At 44.1% G+C, this 21,130-nt stretch overlaps 1 protein-coding gene across 3 annotated transcripts in view; it reads right to left on the minus strand.

Annotated features, from left to right (window-relative positions):
- RUFY1 (RUN and FYVE domain containing 1) overlaps nt 1-21,130 on the minus strand; it is a 31,545-nt gene continuing 10,415 nt past the window's right edge. For all 3 annotated transcript variants that reach the window (XM_053300816.1, XM_053300817.1, XM_053300818.1), the window contains exons 6-18: nt 20,923-20,984; nt 19,972-20,037; nt 19,447-19,516; nt 17,244-17,345; nt 15,897-16,013; nt 13,888-14,055; nt 8,824-8,921; nt 7,906-8,025; nt 6,170-6,299; nt 4,378-4,472; nt 3,649-3,697; nt 3,133-3,210; nt 1-788 (exon numbers count right to left, since the gene is read on the minus strand). In XM_053300816.1, the coding sequence (XP_053156791.1) occupies nt 645-788; nt 3,133-3,210; nt 3,649-3,697; nt 4,378-4,472; nt 6,170-6,299; nt 7,906-8,025; nt 8,824-8,921; nt 13,888-14,055; nt 15,897-16,013; nt 17,244-17,345; nt 19,447-19,516; nt 19,972-20,037; nt 20,923-20,984 (1,299 nt within the window). In that variant the 3' untranslated portion in view covers nt 1-644. The remainder of the gene's footprint in view (nt 789-3,132; nt 3,211-3,648; nt 3,698-4,377; nt 4,473-6,169; nt 6,300-7,905; nt 8,026-8,823; nt 8,922-13,887; nt 14,056-15,896; nt 16,014-17,243; nt 17,346-19,446; nt 19,517-19,971; nt 20,038-20,922; nt 20,985-21,130) is intronic.

Raw genomic sequence — 21,130 nt, forward strand, 5'->3', positions numbered from 1 at the left:
TGAAGGTGCAAATCAATTTGTTTAATGCTTTTTAACAGTATTTATTGCATAATCACTATTTTATAGGTGCTTTAGAAACACAAGAATCTATTTACTCTTTGAATACTCTATTTACCCTTTGAAATATAGTGAAGGCACATTCATTTACACATTCCTTTAAAACATTTTCCATAGGGACAAACTGTAAGATGACATTTTCATCTGACTAAATACAAATCTAGCAGAATATTTAGGTGCAAACATTTACAGTAGGTAAACATATGAGGAAAAAAGTGTTCAGAAAACTAATTTGTTTAAAGATCAAATGTACAAATGTAAAGTACAAAGTTAAATACAAACAAAATAGCTTTTTATATTTAAAAACAAAACCAGGAGTGTGACTGTGCACCCCAAAGGTGCGGCACATTGAGCACATTTTTAGGGTATGAGTTTTTCTGGCACTTGATCAATGCAAGATATTTCACTTCCATAATTTCTGTAAGATTCATTTTTATACATTAAATCTTCCTTGTCCCATTCTAACATGGCAAAATTAGTACCATAGCTAAAGTTGTATGATACATCAAGAATGGCAGCATTTTAGATTCCTGGAAAGCCTATTAAATGTTCAGTCTTACATAGTTCTCCTGAAACAAAGTAATGTCTTAGGAAGAATTTGATGAACACCTCTGAAGCAGTAAAGTGTGGCAAGTATCACAAACTCGTACAGGCTTTGGATAGGATGGAAGTGCAAGTTCATTACTGGAACAAGTGTTGCAAAAGATGTGACCGCAGTTTCGACAGTGGTGCTATAAGGCAATTAGATAGGATTAATTAAGATAACTGCCAACTGGTTTGAGCAAAGCAGTGAATCCTGCCTTCAAAACAAAGAAAGTCAGAGCTTAATCCCATTAACATCAATCCCACTAACATCAATGGGGCTAGCAAGTCATAACTAATGCCTCATTCTCAAGTGCTACTGTCTCTGGATTGAGGCCACTGGGAGTGGAAGGTCTGGGAGACACAGGAGCACAAGGGGCTCAGGTCAGGGATTGCAATCAAAGGCAATTTCTGAACAAAAGATTTAAGGCCTCAATCTTCAATCCATATATTTCCAGAGGATTTCATCTAACATAAGGAAAGTTATTCTGCCTCAGGCTAAAGGCCCATCTAGTCCAGCATCCTGCTTCACACAGTGGCCCACTAGGTACATCAAGGAAGCCCACAAGGAATCTCCCTCCTAACTTGGCAAAGAGACAACTTTTTAATGTGGTGATTCTCTTTATTTAGCAGGGGAAGAGTAACTGGCCCTTTCCACCCCCAACACTGTACCTCCAGTGACTGTTGCTGGTGTCTATCTTATGTTTCTTTTAGATTGTGAGCCCTTTTGGGACAGGGATCCATCTTATTTATGTATTATTTCTCTGTGTAAACCACCTTTTGAAGGGTGGTATAGAAATTGAATAAATAAATGAATTGGGGGGGGGGGAGAAGAGAAACTGCCCCTCCCATTGGTCTCTCTAGCACCTGGTGTTCAGGAGTATGTCCCCTTTGATGGAAATATACACCTATTCAGGCTAGTGGACACTGATAGCCCTAGCCTCCATTAATTTGTCTAACTGCTTTTTTAAAACCATCTACTGTAGATTGGTGGCTAACACCACATCTGGCAACAGTGAATCCCATAGTTTAACTACACATTGTGTAAAGTACTTCCTTTTGTCTGTCCTGAATTGCCTAGCATTTAGCTTCATCAGATAACCCAGGTTCTAATATTACGAGAGGGAGAGAAACGCCTATCCATTTGATCCTTATCATGCATAATTTTATACACCTCTATCAGGTTGCCCCTTACTTGACTTCTTTCTAAACTAAAGAGGCCCAAACTTTGTAGTCTTTCCTCATAGCGGAGTGGCTCCAGGCCTCTGATCATGATGGTTGCTCTTTTCTGCACATTTTCTAGCTCTACAATATCCTTTTAAAGGTTTATTTACACAGAACTGTACACAGTATTCCAAGTGCCATTGCACTATAGATTTATATAGGGGCATTACTATATTGATTACTATATATTTCCAATTGCTTTCCTAATGATCCCTAGCATGAAATTAGCCTTCCTTACAGCTGCCACTGCCACGCACTGGGTTGACATTTTCAGTGAGCTGTCCACCATGATCCTAAGATCCTTTTCCTGGCTGGTCACTGCCAGCTCAGACCCCATCAGTGTATATGTGAAGTTTGGGGGGTTTGCTCCAATGTGCATCACTTACACTGAACTGCATTTGCCATTTTAAAGCCCCTTCACTTAGGTAGGAGAATTCCTATTGGAGCTTTTTGTGATGCTGTTCTGTTTTTATCACACTGAATAACTACTAATGAGAAGTTCTACTTTTCTACTAATGAGAGTATTCCAAAGCTGCGGATTGTACCCATTTACGCAGTTGTAGATGCCCTGGCTTAACAAATAGATAGGGAACCAGGCTGTTTGTTCCTGTTGTAGAGCCTGAATCTTACTACAGTTGCAACTACTGACTTTGTACATCTGAAACCCAATACCATTATTTACTAAGGGCAGATTAAAACATGACATACCCTACACAAAGGCTACTGAGAATATTTCTGCCTTGCAACATTCCATGTCCCAAAATGCATCATTTGAATTGGGCTCACTGCACGAGTCGGCACAATCGTGTGGCAGTGGCTGACCTGGAGGGAAGTCATTCCGTCAGAGAGGCTTGACTTGCTGATAAAGCCCCACTGAGTGGACTGTTGCTATGCAGCAGGATTTTTGATGGCCTCAAAGACCATAAACATCTTGCCTTACTTTTCCTAAGACTGTGTGTCCACTGAAAGACACACCTACCCATATACTATAGACAGGCACAGGTGTCTGCAGACAACTGCGAAGCCCCATCCTAAGAACTGCTTTGCTGATGCAGTCTGTCTCAGGACTGAACAGGAATGCTGCAATCCTAAATTCCACAGAAACAAGCCATTAGTAGAAATACAGGGGGTGGGCCCAGGTCTACTGTTGTGCGCTTCCCCATCCCTAGCACTCTGTGTTGCAGTGCTATGAAGGGAGCTCTGGCTTTACAGATCGTCCTGCCATACTGCTTTATTTAATACTGGTGGCTACTAATCCACGGACATTACCTTTCTTCTTGAAATGGAGAACTCTTTCTCACATTGTTTACAGTGGGTTGCTTCATCATCTTTCAGCCAGGTATGGCCCTAATATTTAAACAGCACAAAACATTGATTCAGTACTCAGTGTCAAAGATCTGGGGGGCAGCAATCAGACCAAGACCTGTGTGAGCAGGACACTCCCTCTCCTATACAGAGAGAAGAGTGATTTTTGCCCATCCTGCCCTCCATAGTCCTTTGTGCCTATGGAGCCCCCGCCCATCCCCCACTTATAAGGCAGCTTCCCAAATAGATTTACAGTGCAAGACTAGGCATGTTTACGCTAAAGTATGTCCCACTACGTTTTACTGGCAGAAAGCCATTGTCACCAAAGCTTCTATTTGGGCAAGTTAATACCAAACCCCAGATAACTCAAGCAAACTTTGTCCTAGGTTTCCTGGGAAGATGCAAATAAAGTAGCAGTAGCTGCTCGCTGAAGCTTGTTACACCTTATTGATTCGCAGTATATTGTTAAATCAGGCATACCTTTAGTGCTTTATTTACTTCTTTAATATCTTCCATTTTAAGCTTGGATCTGGGGAAAAAAATAATTTGTAATACCACTACTGCTTGAATTTATATAGTGCTTATCACAAAATCTTTACAATTACCCTGAGAAGTAGGCCAGTATAATCCCCATATAGCAAATGGGGAAGGGGGGGGGGCGGATGGCAAGGCAGAGAGGCTTGTCTTAAGGCCTTCTAGTGAGCACATGGCACAAGAGAGGTCTAAATCAGGGACTTCCCGATTCACAGCTCAGTCTTATGTGCCATGCTATACCAGCTCTCAATTTGCTGAAGTGTTTATGGAAGACACACATTCCAAACTTGAGAGAAAGGTTCCCTGCCAGCAGCCCATACTTCCAGTACAGCAGCAATGTTCTAGCTTACTTGCCCACTCTGCAGCTATCTTGTAGAAACACCCTCTGTGCCACTTTCTGCCTTGTGAGCAGCAGAGCTCCCAATGTGCATGCACTGTGTTTAGGGCTGCACATCTGCTCTTCACTCTGTTTGCTTCAGGAAACACCACTGCCACTGTGACAAGCACTACTCCCACATAAAGCAGTCATCTTGTGCAAATGAGATTGAGAACCCCACTTTAAATTTTTCCAGGATGTCTAGATCCACTTTCTGGTAATTGCATACCATTCTCTCTCTATTCCACAAGTCAGTTCAATAATGCAACCTCTCTAGAAATGCAAGAAGCCATGCTTACTGGCTAAGGTGAAGCCCCATTTCTTGAAGAGCTTGATCCTGTTCTTCACAAACCTTTTCCAACTGCTGCTTCTCTTCCTGCAGTTTTCGTAACTCCTATATTAAAAAAAGAAAAGAAAAAAAAAGACAGTGTGTGCTTTTCATTAGATATCCTGTCCCCCACCCCTCATTGTGAACTGGCCTTATAAAGTTGAAATAAGGGTGGAAAGAAAATCAGTTACCTCTGTTTTCAGAAGCACATGGCTTTGCTGTAAACCTAATCAGCTCTTGACAACGATTCCATAAAGCAGTCCTGTTCCATTTTAGAGGATTCTTATCAAAAAGGCAGCGCTTGGCCCAGCATGCACTCTGAGAACAGTACTCTGAGATGCTTGTGGAACTGGTGCATAGAATGGCTCCCTAGCTCTCAGCTCTCTAGCATTGCAGCCAAAGTCAGCTTGAATGGGACTAAAAAGGGTGCATGTGACAGCACTCTTAACAGCTAATTATGCCTGAAGTTATAGTTTAGTGTGGCTAGAGAAAGACCTGTGACATTTCACAGGTGAAGGCTGAGGTGAAGGGAAAGATCAAGCCCCTTGCCAACCATCCCTTCACCCCTGCTCTCCTACACGTCTTTCATATTCTGGCCTGTTTGCTCCCCCTCCAGCAGTCCTCTGGTGCTGTCATTCTCTCCCCACTTCTACTCCTTAGCTATCTCCCTTCCCCTCCCTACTGAAGCCCTTGCACTGGCCCTCCCTCCCTCCCAATACTCCCCTGGGTCCCTTCCCCTGAACTCCAACTCCCTGCTCTTTTTTTAACTTCTTACCCACATGTGCAATGCTTTCCCCTACTGGAATGAATGGCAGTCAACCAGTAATGTAAAAGTAAGTAAAAAGGGTGAACATGGAGACAACATGGCAGTGGGGGAACACCTGTTTCCTGCACCAATAACCCCTGCTATGAAGACGCAAACCTACTCTTGCCTCCATAGTCCATTTTGGGAACTAACTTACACGTGTATGCACATGTGCACACGAGTGTCTAGCACAGACTACATAAGCAAACTTTTGCTAATAACTAATAACCCACCCCCAACCCCTGAAAACAAGTACTGGAGAAAACAGCATTCATTTATTCTTTAATTGTTCATTCTTGTATTACACCAAGTTACATTCATTTTAACATTTGTTTAAAGATGCACATCCAAGGCATGCGTGGAAACTGTCTGGATCACGGCATTAAGTAGCTGAATTTGGTATTGAAGATTTTAAGTTTCCAGAAAAGAAGTTGAAGTATTTAAAATAAGCACACTGTACATCCTAATTAAGCAATGGTACAATGGGAGATGCACCAGTGCTTTTAAAGAGTGTTCCAGACTAATACTGAACTGGTGCATATGTGTGTGTAATTTCAACAACCTCCCCTTCACCCAGAAGCCCTCTGTCACCTTAATATATGTCCCTGAGGGCTGGCCAACCCTCAGGGGCATATTTTTGGGTGGTGCAGAGTACTCCCTTGGGAAAGGGAGGTCATAAAAATTTCCCCGCACTGGTGAGCCAGCAGTGGAGCTCAGTTAGATGAACTTTTCAGATGTACCAATGCTTCTCCCATTGTACTGGTTAGTCAGGATGTCAGCCACTGATCTGATCATTCACTGTTTCAAAATTGTTATTGTTACAAACAAAACTCTAGCAGCTCTTCCCTTTTCCTTCAAAGGAAAATAACTTTCTGAAAATTGCCTACTAGCTGAAAGGCACCCAAATAAGTTCCCCATTTCTTCCCCTAGATGCAAATGAGGTTTCCAACTCACTTACTTTTTTCAGCCCTTCCACTTGCTGCAGTTTTGTTTTTAACAAAGCTGTCATGTCCTTCTCTTGATGCAGCTCTTGTTGCAGAGTCTGCCTCTGTTCTTTCTCAGATTTTAACTCTTTCTCAAGAACCGAACTGTGAACAAAAAAAGTTTGTTTTCCAACAGTATTTGCCTTATCAAAAATTGTGAACAAATTATTGATGAACGAGAGTAGTATGCCCTTTTCCTGAGGTCACATAAGGAGTGGTGTGTATTTATTTCTGTATATATTAGATCCACAGCCTTGAGAACTACTTTAAGCATGCTCTAAAGTTTGCAGGCACCCAATCAAACTTTAGGTTATATTTTCTTTATACAGCACCTCCTCATGCCATATCACATTCTTTCGGAGCTTTCTTCCATTTCAAGAGTCCCCCATTTCAAGAAAGGATAAACATACTGTGTTTACCCAAATGGAAGAGGACTCTGAGGCAGTTCTCATGAGCAACCAAGCCCAGGCTTAGGTAGCCAAGCCTGGGCCGGTGAGAACCGCTGGGATCCATGTGGATCCCGGTGGGGCTGCGGTGCCAAACCCAGCGCTGAAGCCCAGCTCTTAGCTGAGGTTAAGAGTGCAAATGTGCCCTTAACCCAGCTGCCGGGATTGTAGTATCAGAATGAGCTGCTTGCAGCTCAGGGGCAGAGCCACCATTGGGTGAACGGGTTCAAAGAACCCGGGTCATGCCCAATCAGGGGCCGCACCTCACGGCCCCGACACCCCCCCCAAGTCTGACGTCAGATGCGGGGGAGCTGGTTTAGCTCCCAAGCTGGGGCCGCGCGGCCCCTTCGGGAGCTAAATGGCCAGTGTTGCATTCATGGCGCGGCCAGGAGTGGCTCTTTCCTAACTTAAGGCAGGGAAGAGCTACTCCTGGCTGCGCTGCAAACGCAGCGCCAGCCCCAGTCTAGTTCCCAAAGGGGCCACATGGCGAACGCAGTGCTGGCTGGACTCCAACTGAGTCCCAAACAGCTCTGTTCGGGAGCCAGACCATGCCCCCTGCATCTGACGTCAGAAGAAGGGGGCAAGGTGAGCAGGGCCACCGCCGCAGTCACACACGGGCCGCTGGCGGTCAGGCTCCGCACCTGTTGCAGCTCATGCTGACACAAAGATGGGCACAGAGAGCACCTGTCCTCTGGTAGAATCCCCCAGTACACCACACTCGGTGTGCAGCAGTGTTCCCTCTAACAGAGATTTCCAGCTGTTGTTGATTACAACTCCCAGCATCCCCAGCGGCAATGGCCTTTGACTAGGGATTATGGGAGCTGTAGTCAACAACATCTGGGAATCCCTGTTAGAGGGAACACTGCTGGGCAGTGTACTGTGGGATACCCAGAGACTGGAATAATGAGTTCCAGCCTCAGAACGATCCGCTCTGCTCCACGCTGCACAGAGCAGTGCAGATCATGTGAGAGCGCACTCCACACTCCCACCAAGCACAGGACGATCATCTGGGGGGAAGGCAAGGTTTGTGAAGCCTTCCCCTACACTCACCCAGAAAGTTACGTGAATGGCCCCTCTGAGTTAAGACAACTCCCTTAAAAACAGAGGTTTAATTCAGATTCTGCCTGTATTTACCCAAAAGGAACAAACCTCTGAATTTAGATGACTCCTCAATTTCTAACATCAAAGAACTTGGAAAAAACGTAGTTCTGGATTCAGGTAAATATGGTATCAGTTATTTCCAATGCTATATAATGCAAGAGTACCATTTGTTATCCAGTTGGATTAGTTGTTGCTTCATGGTCTCAATTTTACCACCCAGCTCTTGCTTCAGCTTGACATTTTTCTCTTCTGCAGCCTTCCTTGCCTTTTCTGCATGTTGCAATCTGAAGCAAAATAATATCTTTTACACACACACACACACACACACACACACACACACACACACACACACGTTTGACTGTTTTCCTCCTTCACCTATGAACACTCCCTTATTGTACATCATCATAAAGATGACAACTATTGTATTTTATATCAGGTCAAAGATTACTGCAGGGAGGTATAGTAATTGCTGCAGGGAGGTCAACATGCTGACCCACAGATGTGCCACAAATACTGCCCAATATGGTAAGGTGCTCAGTCTACCAATCTTGGCCCAAACTCCCACCTTACCCACAATTCATGAATTCTCCCTCCTTCTTCCAAATTCACAGGTCTCTCTTGTTCCAGGTCAGGGATTTTTAAGTCCTGTGATTCTCTTACTTTATCTCCTTGATTTTCTACTTTCTCCACCTATACCCAGGAACTTGACTGCTTCTCCTCAGTCCCTAGTTGGCTGAGAAGAAAGCAGGCAAGTGGTTCTGATGGAAAAGTTTGCTATATAGGCAGTTTGTAATTCACAGGATGCCAGCTAGTCACACTGAATTACTACATGGCATTTCTCTAATCTGCACATGCTTTAGAGTGGTAGGTGTAGTACTAAAACAGATCAGGAAGATACTTTGTCAGGTCTTTCTTTTCATACTGCAACAATTTTTTAAACAGATTGTACACAGGTACAAGAGAAGGGTCAGGGATTATTTACACCTTTCCAAGTCACAGCCTGTGCCCTTAGTAGGATGGTCAATCTGGAGTTTTGGAAAACTGGGTCAGTTACAGGTTGATCATTGCTGTAGATGAATTACCTGTCCTCCATTTGCATCACAGAAGACATCATCTGATGCGTTTTGCCCTCAAAGGATGATATTGCTTCTTCTTTCTGTTGCAAAGAGCTCTCTGCATTCTGAAGGAAAAAGAATTCAAGCAGCTCACTTCAAATTAATTATTCCTCAAGACTTCAAAAACCAAACCACTAAGCAAAAGGACAAAACGGATCCAAGACACACTTTGTCAGGTCTCTCTTTTCATACCATTTGAATAATACATATACTTGGTTCCTCACCCCTCAAAAGACAGAGTATAAAGCTGCCTTACTTCTGAAAAACTTCAGCAGGTAGATCTGGTGGCAAGAATCAATTTACATGTTTTAGTGACCATGGTTTTAAGAAAGATGTGAAATAGTACCAGTGGGAATCTTGATTTAAATCAATGATTTAAACTGAGATGTTTTCTTGGCGATCTAAATCTATCCATCCTGTGCTACAGTGGTGCTTCCCCATTGCACCGGTGCTTCATTGGTCAGGATGTCAGCCACTGAAATAATACTTTCTTCACTGCCAAATCTAAAAGGCAAGGAGCATGGACCAGTGATGGCCCAAGATCTCAGTGCACCTGAGACAGGGTGCCTAATGCTTCCCCACAGGCATTCTTCTCCCGCGCCAAATCCCACTGCCACCCCCACTTGCGCACACATCTTTGTTTCAATTTCTTCCCTTGTGGCAGCAAAAGTTGCCATGCAGCATGCCTCCTCCCTCATGTGCTGCTGGACTGCTAATGAAAAAGGGAGAGGAAGTGGAAGAGGAAAGGGCAGTAGAGCATTGACGATACTCTCCAGAGCCTCTCCAGCTCTTTCAACAAAGCACTGTAGATGGCTTGTCAAGTGATTCCCAGGGCTGTCCTTAGGGCATGGCAAGCAAGGCAACTGCCCCTGGCCCCGGTCTTTTGACCCCCATTAGAATTAAGTGGAAGGGGCCCCCGCACAGGTTGATTTGCCTTGGGCCCTGCACCCTGCCAGGGCTCTCTAAGGACAGCCCTGGTGATTCCAGTACTCTACTGCTCTTTCCGCTTCCACTTTCTCCCCCTTTCATAGCCAGCTCAGCACAAAGAGGTGGTGGCAGCAGAAGCAGTGAAGAAGAGGAAAAGGGTGTTTCAGCTGTGGCTGCTGGTTCTTGTAGTAGTGGCAGGCTTGATGCAAGTAGCCCCTGATGTAAATAGCCTAGTGGTGATTCTACATTGTAGGACTGTTGTGAGGACCCCATAAGCTAATGATTGTAATGCACTGCACACATTCAAGCTACTATACACATTGGTCAGCATCCAAAGTAGTCAGTCGTAAGTTATTTAAATCTTTCATTCAATGAGACTTAGCCATGACTAACTTAAATCTGGATACAGTACATGATTAATAAATTGGTTACTTACTGTGAAGGCTTCTTCTTGTTGCTGGATTTGAGAACATCTCGACCCACTCATGCGGTGACCCTGGTCTACTGAAAGGAGGAACACTTAATTTTATTTCCTTTCAGTAGACCGGGGTTGCCACATGGGTGGGTTGAGATGTTCTCAAATCCAGAAGGAAGAAGCAGCCTTCACAGTAAGTAACCAATACTCCTTTCTCTGCTGCTGAAGGAGGACATCTCATGTGGGACATACCACAGCCTAGAAGTCCCAGGCGGGAGCACCCCAATCTACTGAGGACGGACCTGCTGTAACACTCTTCTGCCAAAGGATGCAAGAGTGGAACAGTCAGAGTCCAGCTTGTAATACTTTGTAAAAGTTGATGGCGAAGACCACGTTGCTGCCTTACAGATTTCAGATATAGGTTTGATTGCAGAAGGCGCTGCTGAAGCTGCCGCCACTCTGGTGAACAGGCTGTAATGTTAGATGATGGCCGAATACGCTGTGTCTTTGTATGCTAAAGAAATACAAGCCTTGATCCACCGGGTGATAGTGGAAGTGGACACTTTTAGGCCCACGGAAGTGGTCAAGTAGAAAACAAACAGTGCATCCATGGAATGGAATGAATCAGTGCATTTTAGGTAGGCTTTCAGGCACCTACATAAGTCCAGCTTGTGCCAAGCTTGTTCTGAGGGGTGAACTGGCTTAGGGCAAAAAGAGGGCAATATAATGTCCTGCAACTGGTGGAAGATGGAAGGCACCTTGGGAATGAAAGATGGATCCGGAATGAAGTGAACTGAGTCAGGAGAGAAGTGTTTGCTGACAGACAGAGCCTGTAACTCGGACACTCTTCTGGCAGAAGTGATGGCTATTAAGAATGCTAACTTGAACAAGAACAGCCTGAGACAGATTGATCGAATAGACTCAAAGGGAGATGACTGAAAGGCTCTTAGAACCATATGATGATTCCAGGTTGGGAATCGATGTACTGTCAGAGACATGAGAATAGCCTTTCTGACGAACCATTTGAGGTGAGGGTGACCAGATAAACTTCACCTGTTGTGTATTGATAAAACGCTTGTCAGGGAGGCTGCTTGAGCAAAGAGGCACCTTTTAAAAAGTGGTGATTCTCCTTATTGAGGGGGAGAGTAACTGGTCCTATTCAGCCCCAGCACAGCCTCTCTCAAGTGGCTGTTGCTGGTGTCTATCTTATGTTTTTTTAGATTGTGAGCCCTTTCGGGACAAGGAGCCAAATTTATTTATTTTTATTTCTCGATGTAAACCTCTTTGGGAACTTTTGTTGAAAAGCAGTATATACATATTTGTTGTTGTCATCTCTTTAGGGTATTGGCTTTTAATCTCTTATCCAAATTCTCCTTGAGGAAAGCAAGAAGTTCTCTGATCCCTCATTTCTTCTTTTGTATCTGATGCCTAGAGCAGCATCTTAGGAAAGCCCTCCATGGGTTAGTAGACTGCTTTCTTGACACTAGGATGGTATCAGTTACCTTAGAGGAGTAAGCATGTTGACTCAGGAGGTTCTGCTCAGTCTCCAGGAGGCTAACTTTAACCACGCTGGATTGTGATGGAGAATGGGACCTTGATGGAGGTGGTCTGGAGTGATCGGTAGAAATCATGGTTCTGATATCGCCAGATGTAGAAACTCTGGAAACCACACCCTCCTTGGCCAATATGGTGCTATGAGGATTATCTTCGTTTGACGAGATGTACTTTGTGTAGGAGACGGCTGATTACAAGAACTGGAGGAAATGCGTATAGCAGAACTGGTGGCCATGGTGCTAACAGGGCAAAGACCTCTTCTGCGCCTTTGCAGGGGATGCAGGCGAAGAATCTGTTCAGCTTGGCATTGTTCAGGGCAGGAAAAATATACACATGTTGCTGACCGAAATGTTCTATGATTAGCTTGAATGTCTGTTGTTTGAGCCAATCTGCCTTGGTGTTGAGGGCTCCCATGTCATGGTGTGCCCAAAAAACTCTGGAAAAGGATTATTACTGTCCCTGGTATTTAATTTTGGAAATACTAATGCCTTTTTAGTTGTTGGCTGTTCATCTGGGGAGTAGAGTAACTGCAACCCTAGTGTGGAAATAGCCTTGTTCAGAAGAGTGGTGAAGTCCTCTGACATAAATAGCCTTTGGGAACAAGCAAAGGAGTCATTGTTATTTGACTATTGCTCATCAGAATCATGTCCATGATCTGCATCTCCCAGGGGAGAATCTGGAATAGGGTGGGTATCTACAGGGTGCTCTGGAATGCGAGGGTCTGGGCTAGAACCCAGATACAGGTTCTGCATTATCTGGGACCTCAGGAACTTTGGGGTGGGGAGTCATAGTTTGAGATTTTCTGAGGAATGAAGCTTGGAGTTATCCTTTCCAGTATTTCTGGCTCTAGCTGTCTTATGAGATTTTGATGTATGTCTAGAATGCTTCTTTCTTTTAGATTTTTTTTGGAAGCAGGGCTGGAGGAGGATGAGGATGAGGATGAATGCCTCCTCCTCCTTTTGCACTCTGCAAAGACTGAGATAGCATGGTTTTAAACCATGTCTGCCAGGCAAGTGGGACCTCTTTGCTTAAATCTCAAGGGGGAGGGGCTGGATTAGGCCCAGGGGGAGCAGGATTTGGCCCAGAGTTTGTCAAATCTATCTCTACAGGAGAGGGACTGAGCGGCTCAGGTCTCACCAGTACTACAGGTGCCTCTGTGGAATGGCTTTCTGCATCTACTGGATCACGCTGTTCCTTACCACTCTGGCTTGTGTGGAGAGAGTGAGAGTTCCCTGCTCATTTTGCATGGTACAGGCCTCGTGGCTCTGGGCAGTGTGGGCACTGAGCTGGCTCTGGTTTCTTTCTTGTTGTGGCAGCCGCTCTCTGCCTTGCTCCTCAGTCAGCCGCTTTTGACCCTGATGTCCTGGTGGCTCTGCAGGATGCTCTTGGGCCTGCTCCCTTGCCGACCGCACAGGCCCTGGGTGGAGACCAGGCCCAGTCAGGGCCTGACAGGAGAGGCTTTGAGGGAGAGACTGAAGCTGGAGCCTCCACTGAAGTGCAGCATTCTGAAGCTATGGCAAATGTCCCTTCTATTTGAGGGGGGTGAAAATCAGGCCTAGGCCTAGATCACTGGGCCCTGCGTCCACAAGGCGGGAGGCTTAAGTATCCCTCTTTGGGACTGGAGAGTCCAGGAATGTGCAGTGGCGACGAGGACCTCATGGTGCTCGGCACACAGAGGGTCTTTTGGGTGGCGAAAACAGTGGGATTCTTGCCCTTAGGGACAAGAACGTTCATGATTTTTGGCCCCGGATGCTGCATCTTCTTGACAGAGCTGTTAAATAAAGGAAAGTAGTAATAGGGAATAATGAAGAGCAAGAAATAAAGATCTTTCTCTCTCTTTTTAAAAAAAGGTTGGAAGAATAAGGAGGACTCAAAATAAAAAGTTAAAGTTAAAGAGAGTAAATAAGAAAGAAAAAAATATAGGCCTTGGACTAGGAACAAGAGAAGTCTGTCTCTGGAGCTGGATCACAGGACTAAGGAAACTGGGTTAGGCTATCCTCCTCAGGCTCTTAAAAGCTTCTATCTAATTTATATAGTCCTGCCTCTGGAGCATGTGGGAAGGATAACTCACATGAGATGTCCTCATCCAACCGTAGAGAAAGTTCAGTTCTTTTCATTTAACTTCACATGTTTACCTGAGATTTGTTAAACATCTGCAAATTGATAGCTTTAACTTCCTCCAGCTGTTGCCGCAGGGCAACCAATGAGTCTTGTTTTTCATGAGTATCTTTCTCCAGGAGTTTCATAGCAATTTCCATTTCTGTTTTCATTCCAATCTGCAGTTCCAGCTCTTTTTCCAGCTCCTTAAAAATCACAATGCAAAGCTACATAAATAAAAATAATATCTGCTGTGCTATGTAAAACATGAGCCATGCTTTGGCCAAATAAATAATAATAAGATGTGGCTTTATAAATAAATTATGTAACAGATTTTTTTGAACAGATGCACAATGGCTGAGGTTGATTATGCATGCATAGGGGTACTTTCCAAGCTCCCACTTGCCAGAACAGACCCCTCAATTATGGTGGCCAAAGACCCTCCAGGGCAGAATCCAACCACGGGAGGAGTTGCAGCTGGAAGCAAAGTGTTGGGATGCTGCCTTACCTGGTTGCCTGCATGGCCCTGTGGAGTCCAGCAGACAGCGTGGCATCCCTCCTTTGGGGCTTCTGTCTTCCCCCAAAGGGAGCAGGGGCGAAATGGTTTCAGTCTAGTCGGGTCCCAGTGGGGTCGAGCAGGCAAGGCAGGGAACAGCTCCAGTGGGGCAGCCATGTTGGGTGCAGCAGGAAGCAGAAGTTTGACCAGGGAGGGGCAGGGTTTAGAGTAGACTTTAAGCCCTGTCAGCTCTGCACTGGGGCATTTAAAGCCAAGGCAGCAGTTGATGAGGGCTGCCCTTGAGCATGGAAGTCGGAAATTCCCCTGGAGAGGGAACTGGCTGGATGCAGCAAGACATTAAATGCCCCAGTACAGAGCTGACAATAACCTCCTCCCCTGGCCTGCAGACAAGGCTGACCTTGTCTGTTCCCATCCTGTAATTCTGGGTTTAAGAAAGGCCAGGAACACACCTCCTCCCACTAGGAGCCTTCCACGAAGTCAGCAGAAGCCTGTGTGTACATGAAAGCACAGCATGTACAAGCAAAGGGTTCTATGGATCCTGCCCAATTGGTACGGCTCAGCAGTATATCCCCCCGCTGGAAAATCAAAACCTTCTTGTTTTCAGAGTCCTGCTAGAAAAGTTAATTAGCTATGTGCACAATCAGTTTCTTACCTCTCAATGCACAGCAGTCTAAAAAGAGTTGAGTCCAAAAACTCACTCCTGATTCATTATAGATATATCCAGCTCCATAAAGCAGAAGTGTGATGAAGTGGAGAACATAGTATGTGCACACACATTAAATGCAGCTCTGTGCATTAGGAGCCCCCTCCCACAATGTTCATCCTACCTTCCAGTTGATCCTTCCCCCAAAGCTGTACCAGGCTTAGAGTACTCTGTGCCTGGTACATACTGGAAAGGAAGCCAAGCTACTTTTTGGGTAGCCCTTCCGCCAGCTGGGCTGGGTTTAGAACACCCAACCCAGATCCTGGTGTACCTGAAGAGGGGTGTGTGTGTGTGTGTGTGTGTGTGTGTGTGTGTGTGTGTGTGTGTATAGACAGGCACCTCTTAATCTTAGGAGAGTCCTTGCCCATGTTGATGCTACATGTGGAAATGTAATAGTTAAAGCTCTTTACCACATTTACAGTCCCAACTGTGTGTAGCATTTGCCTGCCAGTGCTGCAAGCTATATGCCTGGGGGTGCTGCAACTGCTATATGCCTGGGGGCTGTGGGCATGGCAAAGTGCTTTTTAATGTTATGCTCCCCATGTGTAGCACTGGCACACTTAAGGGCTTTCTCTGTGAACACATTTATGTCAAGGCTGCAACTGGCCCAAGGTCACCCAGTGGACTTAATGGCTGAGTAGGGCACATGAACCCAGGTCTCTCTCATCCATCACACTGGCTCTCACTTAACGTCTAAACCTGTCCTGAGATTTCTATTTTAAAAACTTCCATTGTGCAATCTAGACCTTTCCTTCCCCTACTCATGGAACTTACAGGATTCCAGGCTTGAAATATCATCAGTTTGTCAACAAAATATGGTATCTCACCATTCGGATTCTTTTCTCTTCCTTCAGTTGCTTCCAGACATCACTGTACATTTCATCCAGGCCTTGGCGTGACTGCTTATATGTTTCCAGTTCAACTTTGGTGTCCTGTTTAGTTACCTGGAATAAAAGGAGATTTGAGAAATTTGCCTGCTAGTACCGTAGGTAGGAGGAGAAATGTTTCTACATATGCTTTTTCTGAGAACACTCTCCTTTTACGCCCAATTAGAAGTTATTTTATAATTGCAGAAAATATTAGCATCAAGACAGATTTTCAAAGATGCTTATACCACAATTGGACAATAATTTTCAAAAGCTAAAGTTTTAAAAATTCACTCACTGTAAAAGAGACAGAGCTGTAATAATAGGTGACTTCAATTATCACCTATTATCACCTAGACTGGGCAAATTCATGTTTGGGTACTGACAGAGAGGCCATATTTCTAGACATGCTAAAAGATGTATAAAATTATGCATGGAGTGGAGAGAGTGGACAGAGAGAACTTTTTCTTCCTGTCTCACAACACTAGAAATGGAGTCATCCCATGAAACTGAAGGCTGGGAATTTTAAGATGAACAAAAGAAAGAACTTCTTCACACGGCATGTAATTAGGATTTTAAAAAATAAATAATAAATAATCTATGGAATTATCTGCCATAGGAAGTGGTGATGGCCACTAGCTTGGATGGCTTAAAAGGGGCTTAGACAAATTCACAGAGGATAGGTCTATCAGTGGCTACTAGTTTGGTGGCGATAGGCCACCTCCAGCATCAGAGGTAAGATGCCTCCAAATACCAGTTGCAGAGGAGCAACAGCAAGAGAGAGGGCATGTCCTCACCTCTTGCCTGTGGACTTCTCAGAGGTATCTGTTGGGCCACTGTGTGAAACAGGATGCTGGACTGGATAGGCCTTGTGCCTGATCCAGCAGGGCTGTTCTTATGTAATCCACCCACTTCAATGAAGAAAAGTCAGCTTGGCATACATACAGCCTTTCCACTGAAGTGAATGGGAAAGCAACACAATGTCTGGATTTAGGACAATATCTGCAGTCTGCAATATGCAAGTATTTCAGGGTCCTGCCTGCATACTAAGACTTTTTTTTTAAAAAAAGTTATGTACATTTTAAAGAGAACAGTTTCTTTACCACAAGAATGCATCATAGTAATATTGCCTCATACAATAGATAACATATTCTTAGATTTTATATATTGTTTTACACATATTACACATTTATTTTTATAGACGTGACCAGTTTTTCTTTTGAAGGAAAAGTAATTAACTGTTGTTGTTTTTTAGAGTCAGGTTTCCCAAATAGTCCCCTTACATATCTACTACATAGTATAGCTGACCTCAACATGCTTTTCACTTCGTTCCCGGATTAAATCATTTTCCTGCTTCAACTCCTGCTGTTCTTTCTGAAGAGCCCTGATCCGATCTGTTGCTGCTGTCAGCTGGCAAAGTGGAGGGGAGCAGGGGGAGAAGAGAGAAGGTAAAGAAACACAATGCATCACCTAGAGATGAACTTATAATCTGCCTCTCAGCTATGGAATGAAATTGTCACAACAAGGTTATATTTCATAACGCAACTGCTAAGAGAGATATACTTGATCACACTATTTCCAATACTGAAACTGGTTACCATGTTAGGTTTTTATATCAAGCTACTATTTCTGTCAGAAAGACCATAAGAGAGGCAGAATAGTCTTCACCTGTTTAAGTTATTTAGTCCAGATAGCATGCATGCAGCCTCAGCTTGTATTTTAGAGCAGGAGTAGGCATTCAGTAGCTTGGGAGCTAATGGTAGGCAGGCTTCCCTCGAAGGTGTGTGACAATGAACACCAACCCCCACGTCCCCATGCAGCCATTTCTGGCAGGCGCACAGTCTCTGCTGTGTGCGCCATCACCGCTCATTTCCTCCTCCCTGGCCAGACTGCTGCCACCACGCTGCCTCCTCCTCCCTCCCGCTGGTCTGCCACCACCACGCTGCCTCTGCCTCCTCCCCCTGGGCCGCCACTGGGCCGCCTTCTCCATCCCCAGCCGGGTCTCCTCCTCCTCCAGTCCTGGCTGCAGCAGAGGAGGAAAGAGGGAGGGAGGACAGGCGGCGGCAGTGGCAGCTCCCCCGCTACCCCCCAGCAACCCAGAGAGACTGGAGGTAGGGTTAAAAAAAAGGTTAGAGAATTTGATGAGGAATTGCCACTTGTTTGCTAATGTTTTACCAGGCATTTGCATGACATTACAAACAAAATGTGCCCCTCCAGTTTCCATCCCACACCCTAGTTTTCATCTATTGCTTTTCAGATCTGAGAAAATTCAGCTTCTTTTAACCCCTAGAACCAGTGTGCAAACTCTTCCATGTGTAGATCAAACATAGCACAGCTATCCCTCTGCTTGCTCTAGAGGCATTTCTGGGGACAGCACTCTGTATATCACTATAAGCTTTTCCAGTTAGGGCTGAGGCTGAAAAACTCAGTCGCAACCATCTGCTGGAATTCCAGCATTACAGTTGCAGCTGACAGTGGGTTGGAAGGAATCCCTGCAGCTTTTGTAGAGGGGTGTGTGTGTGACAAAAGTCACAATGGAATTTGAGGAGGGTAGGGGAGCTTTCCAAGAGCAGTGGTGGCCTACTTGCTTTTTAACTATAAAAAAAAGCTCTTAGGAGAAATGAACAGTGGCAGATGCCACCCACTTCCTTGCTGTTATCATTTCCTCCTTATCATTTCTTTCCCAGGTGCATTCCTTCCTAGGTTAAAAAAAGATTTTAAAAAATTGTGCACATTTTTTTGGCACATTAATTATTTCTAGGGGCCTGGGGAAATTAAAAGGCATTAATTTTGGGGGTGTGTGTGTGAGAGAAAGAGAGAGAGAGAGAGAGTGTGAGTGTGAGTTATGTGTGCACACTGCCTTGATACTGCCTCCCAGAGCAAAACTCTTTCTGCTCACTGGTGATAAAAATTAGTGGGAACATTGGTGGTAGTCTTACCTGAAGTAGCTCTTCAGGCATTTGGGCTGGCTTCTCCAGCCCTTTTAGTCATACTGCAAATCTGATTGGTTAGCTGAGTGGGGCACGGCCATGCCGTTTTTACTATCTCTCTTTCTGAGTAATCAGGTTGCTTTTAGTTTCTCTGATTAATTTCTTTCCAATGTCTTCTCTCACAAAACAGCCTCTTTGCTCCCGCCTGTCCTACAGGAAAATTCTCCTGGAATTCAGGGGTTTTGATGTTACAATCCCTTATTCTGTTGATTTAAATTTTTGCACAAGTTGCTATTTTGTGACTGAATCCACCTCCCCAAGTTGCCATTTTGTGCTGATAGCTTCCAAAGCACTGGCCAAAATAAAAGGCTCTAGAACCTTAAGTCTGCCTGCCCTTGTTCTAGAACAGGTGAATTGTATTGCTCTCCCTACCATCTTTTTAACTTGCACATGCATACAAGATTTCACTCTTGGATACTAGTCAGATACTTGGATACTCCTACTTTCAATTGCATGGAAGTTACTCCAAATTTACGTATGAAAAACTGAGAAATTAACATATAAATGTAATAATCACCAACCTCATCTTGGAGCTTTGAATTGTTTTTTTCCAAGCACTCTACCTTGCTCTGAAGGTCTCCAACAGTGCAACTATGGAAAAAATTTACAGCATCCATTTAACACTAATCACTCCATGTCAGCCCAGATGAAATCTAAGAAGCCAACATTTCTTATGTTTTTCAGCTCCATCTTGCCAATGTCTATGATTTTTCACTTTATTTATTCAACTCTAGAAGAACATAACAATATGTTTTTTCCAGGCACAGGGCAATGGTGATTCAAGTTTTTAATGATTATGGGTAGCAGATGTGGTTGGATGCAAAACAGTGCTATTAGGCATCATGCAGAGAGAGAATAAGGTATTGGGGAGGGGGAGGGATAGGAGGCTGGCAGAATCAGGTGCCAGAGGACAATCCAAGACAGGAGGAGAAAAAGTGGGAGATCCCTCAGAAGATAGTGATCTTTGTATTCATCAAGGTGACATTGCTAAATTTTGATCCTCATATAGTTGGGAAAACAAAGAAACATTAACCAACAAATCCTACCTTAGATGACGGTTAAGTTCTTCTACATAATGCTTCTGATCTAATACAGCAGTAATTCCTCCATCTCTGATTTAAAAAAAAAAAAAGAGGGGGTTTTCTTCAGTGGCAAATTGTCACTCAAAAGCTACACATACAATACAAGGTTGCATATGCCATTCTCTTATTTGAGAGTGTGGCCTTAACAAAATGAGACAAGATATTAAAAAAAAGAAAAGGGATGATTCACTTAAGTATTAAAATCAACATGACAAAACATTCTGGTCTTCAACATTAAATATTACTTTGTCAACACAGCTCAAAAAAACTTCCTTCAAAAACAAATCTGAGTTCTGCTCAGAGTTCTACCTCATGTAGAGCCTCCACATGGTACAGGGCCTGCTCTGTGGAAGTCTTAATGGTCTGGAACTTTCCCACAAGCAAGTTTTGCTTGATGACTCCTCTGTTTTGGAGACAACTAAAGACTTTCAAAGAGCCTTTGATCTTTTTTTTTTTTTTAGTTTAACAAGACCAAGAGGTGTGTGTACAGGTATGTAAGATTTCTAGGAAGAAGGACACAGAATATGCCCACTGCAAAATGACTAAACCCCAGTTCCAGCAGGGTGAAGAAGACACAGAATCCTGATGTTAGGAATCTTGAAGCTAGGACTGGTGTCCCATATGATAATACTACACCAATGACTGATTTTTCTTCTAGATCAGCACTGCACAACTTTGGACCTTCTAAAGATGTTTGACTAGAACCCCCATGATCCTTGACTAGTGGCCACTGTGGCTGGGGATGATGGAAGATGTGATCCAACAACAGCTGGAGGGCCAAAGTTGTGCAGCCCTGCTTTAGATCCTTCAGAGAGAACACCCTAGGATCAACTGTGCTCATCAACTACAGTTTATAGTTTCCCATTAAACAAATAAATCTATCGCTATAAAGAATGGAACATAAACCATACATACTCTTTGCCATCATCACTGCTTTGTGGATCCTTAAGGTATAAGGAAAAATCTATTACTGCAACCTGCAATTTGTTAAAAAACAAAGCAAAAACAGAAATTATATTTACCATCAATTTACAATCTAATTAACTTAACGATGTTGTGGGCTGCCCTGATATAGTTTGCTATGCTTTACTGACTTTCTTACCCCTCTTCTGCATTAAAATAA

Source organism: Hemicordylus capensis, chromosome 2 (assembly GCF_027244095.1).
Source record: "Hemicordylus capensis ecotype Gifberg chromosome 2, rHemCap1.1.pri, whole genome shotgun sequence".
Classification (NCBI taxonomy): Eukaryota; Metazoa; Chordata; class Lepidosauria; order Squamata; family Cordylidae; genus Hemicordylus; species Hemicordylus capensis.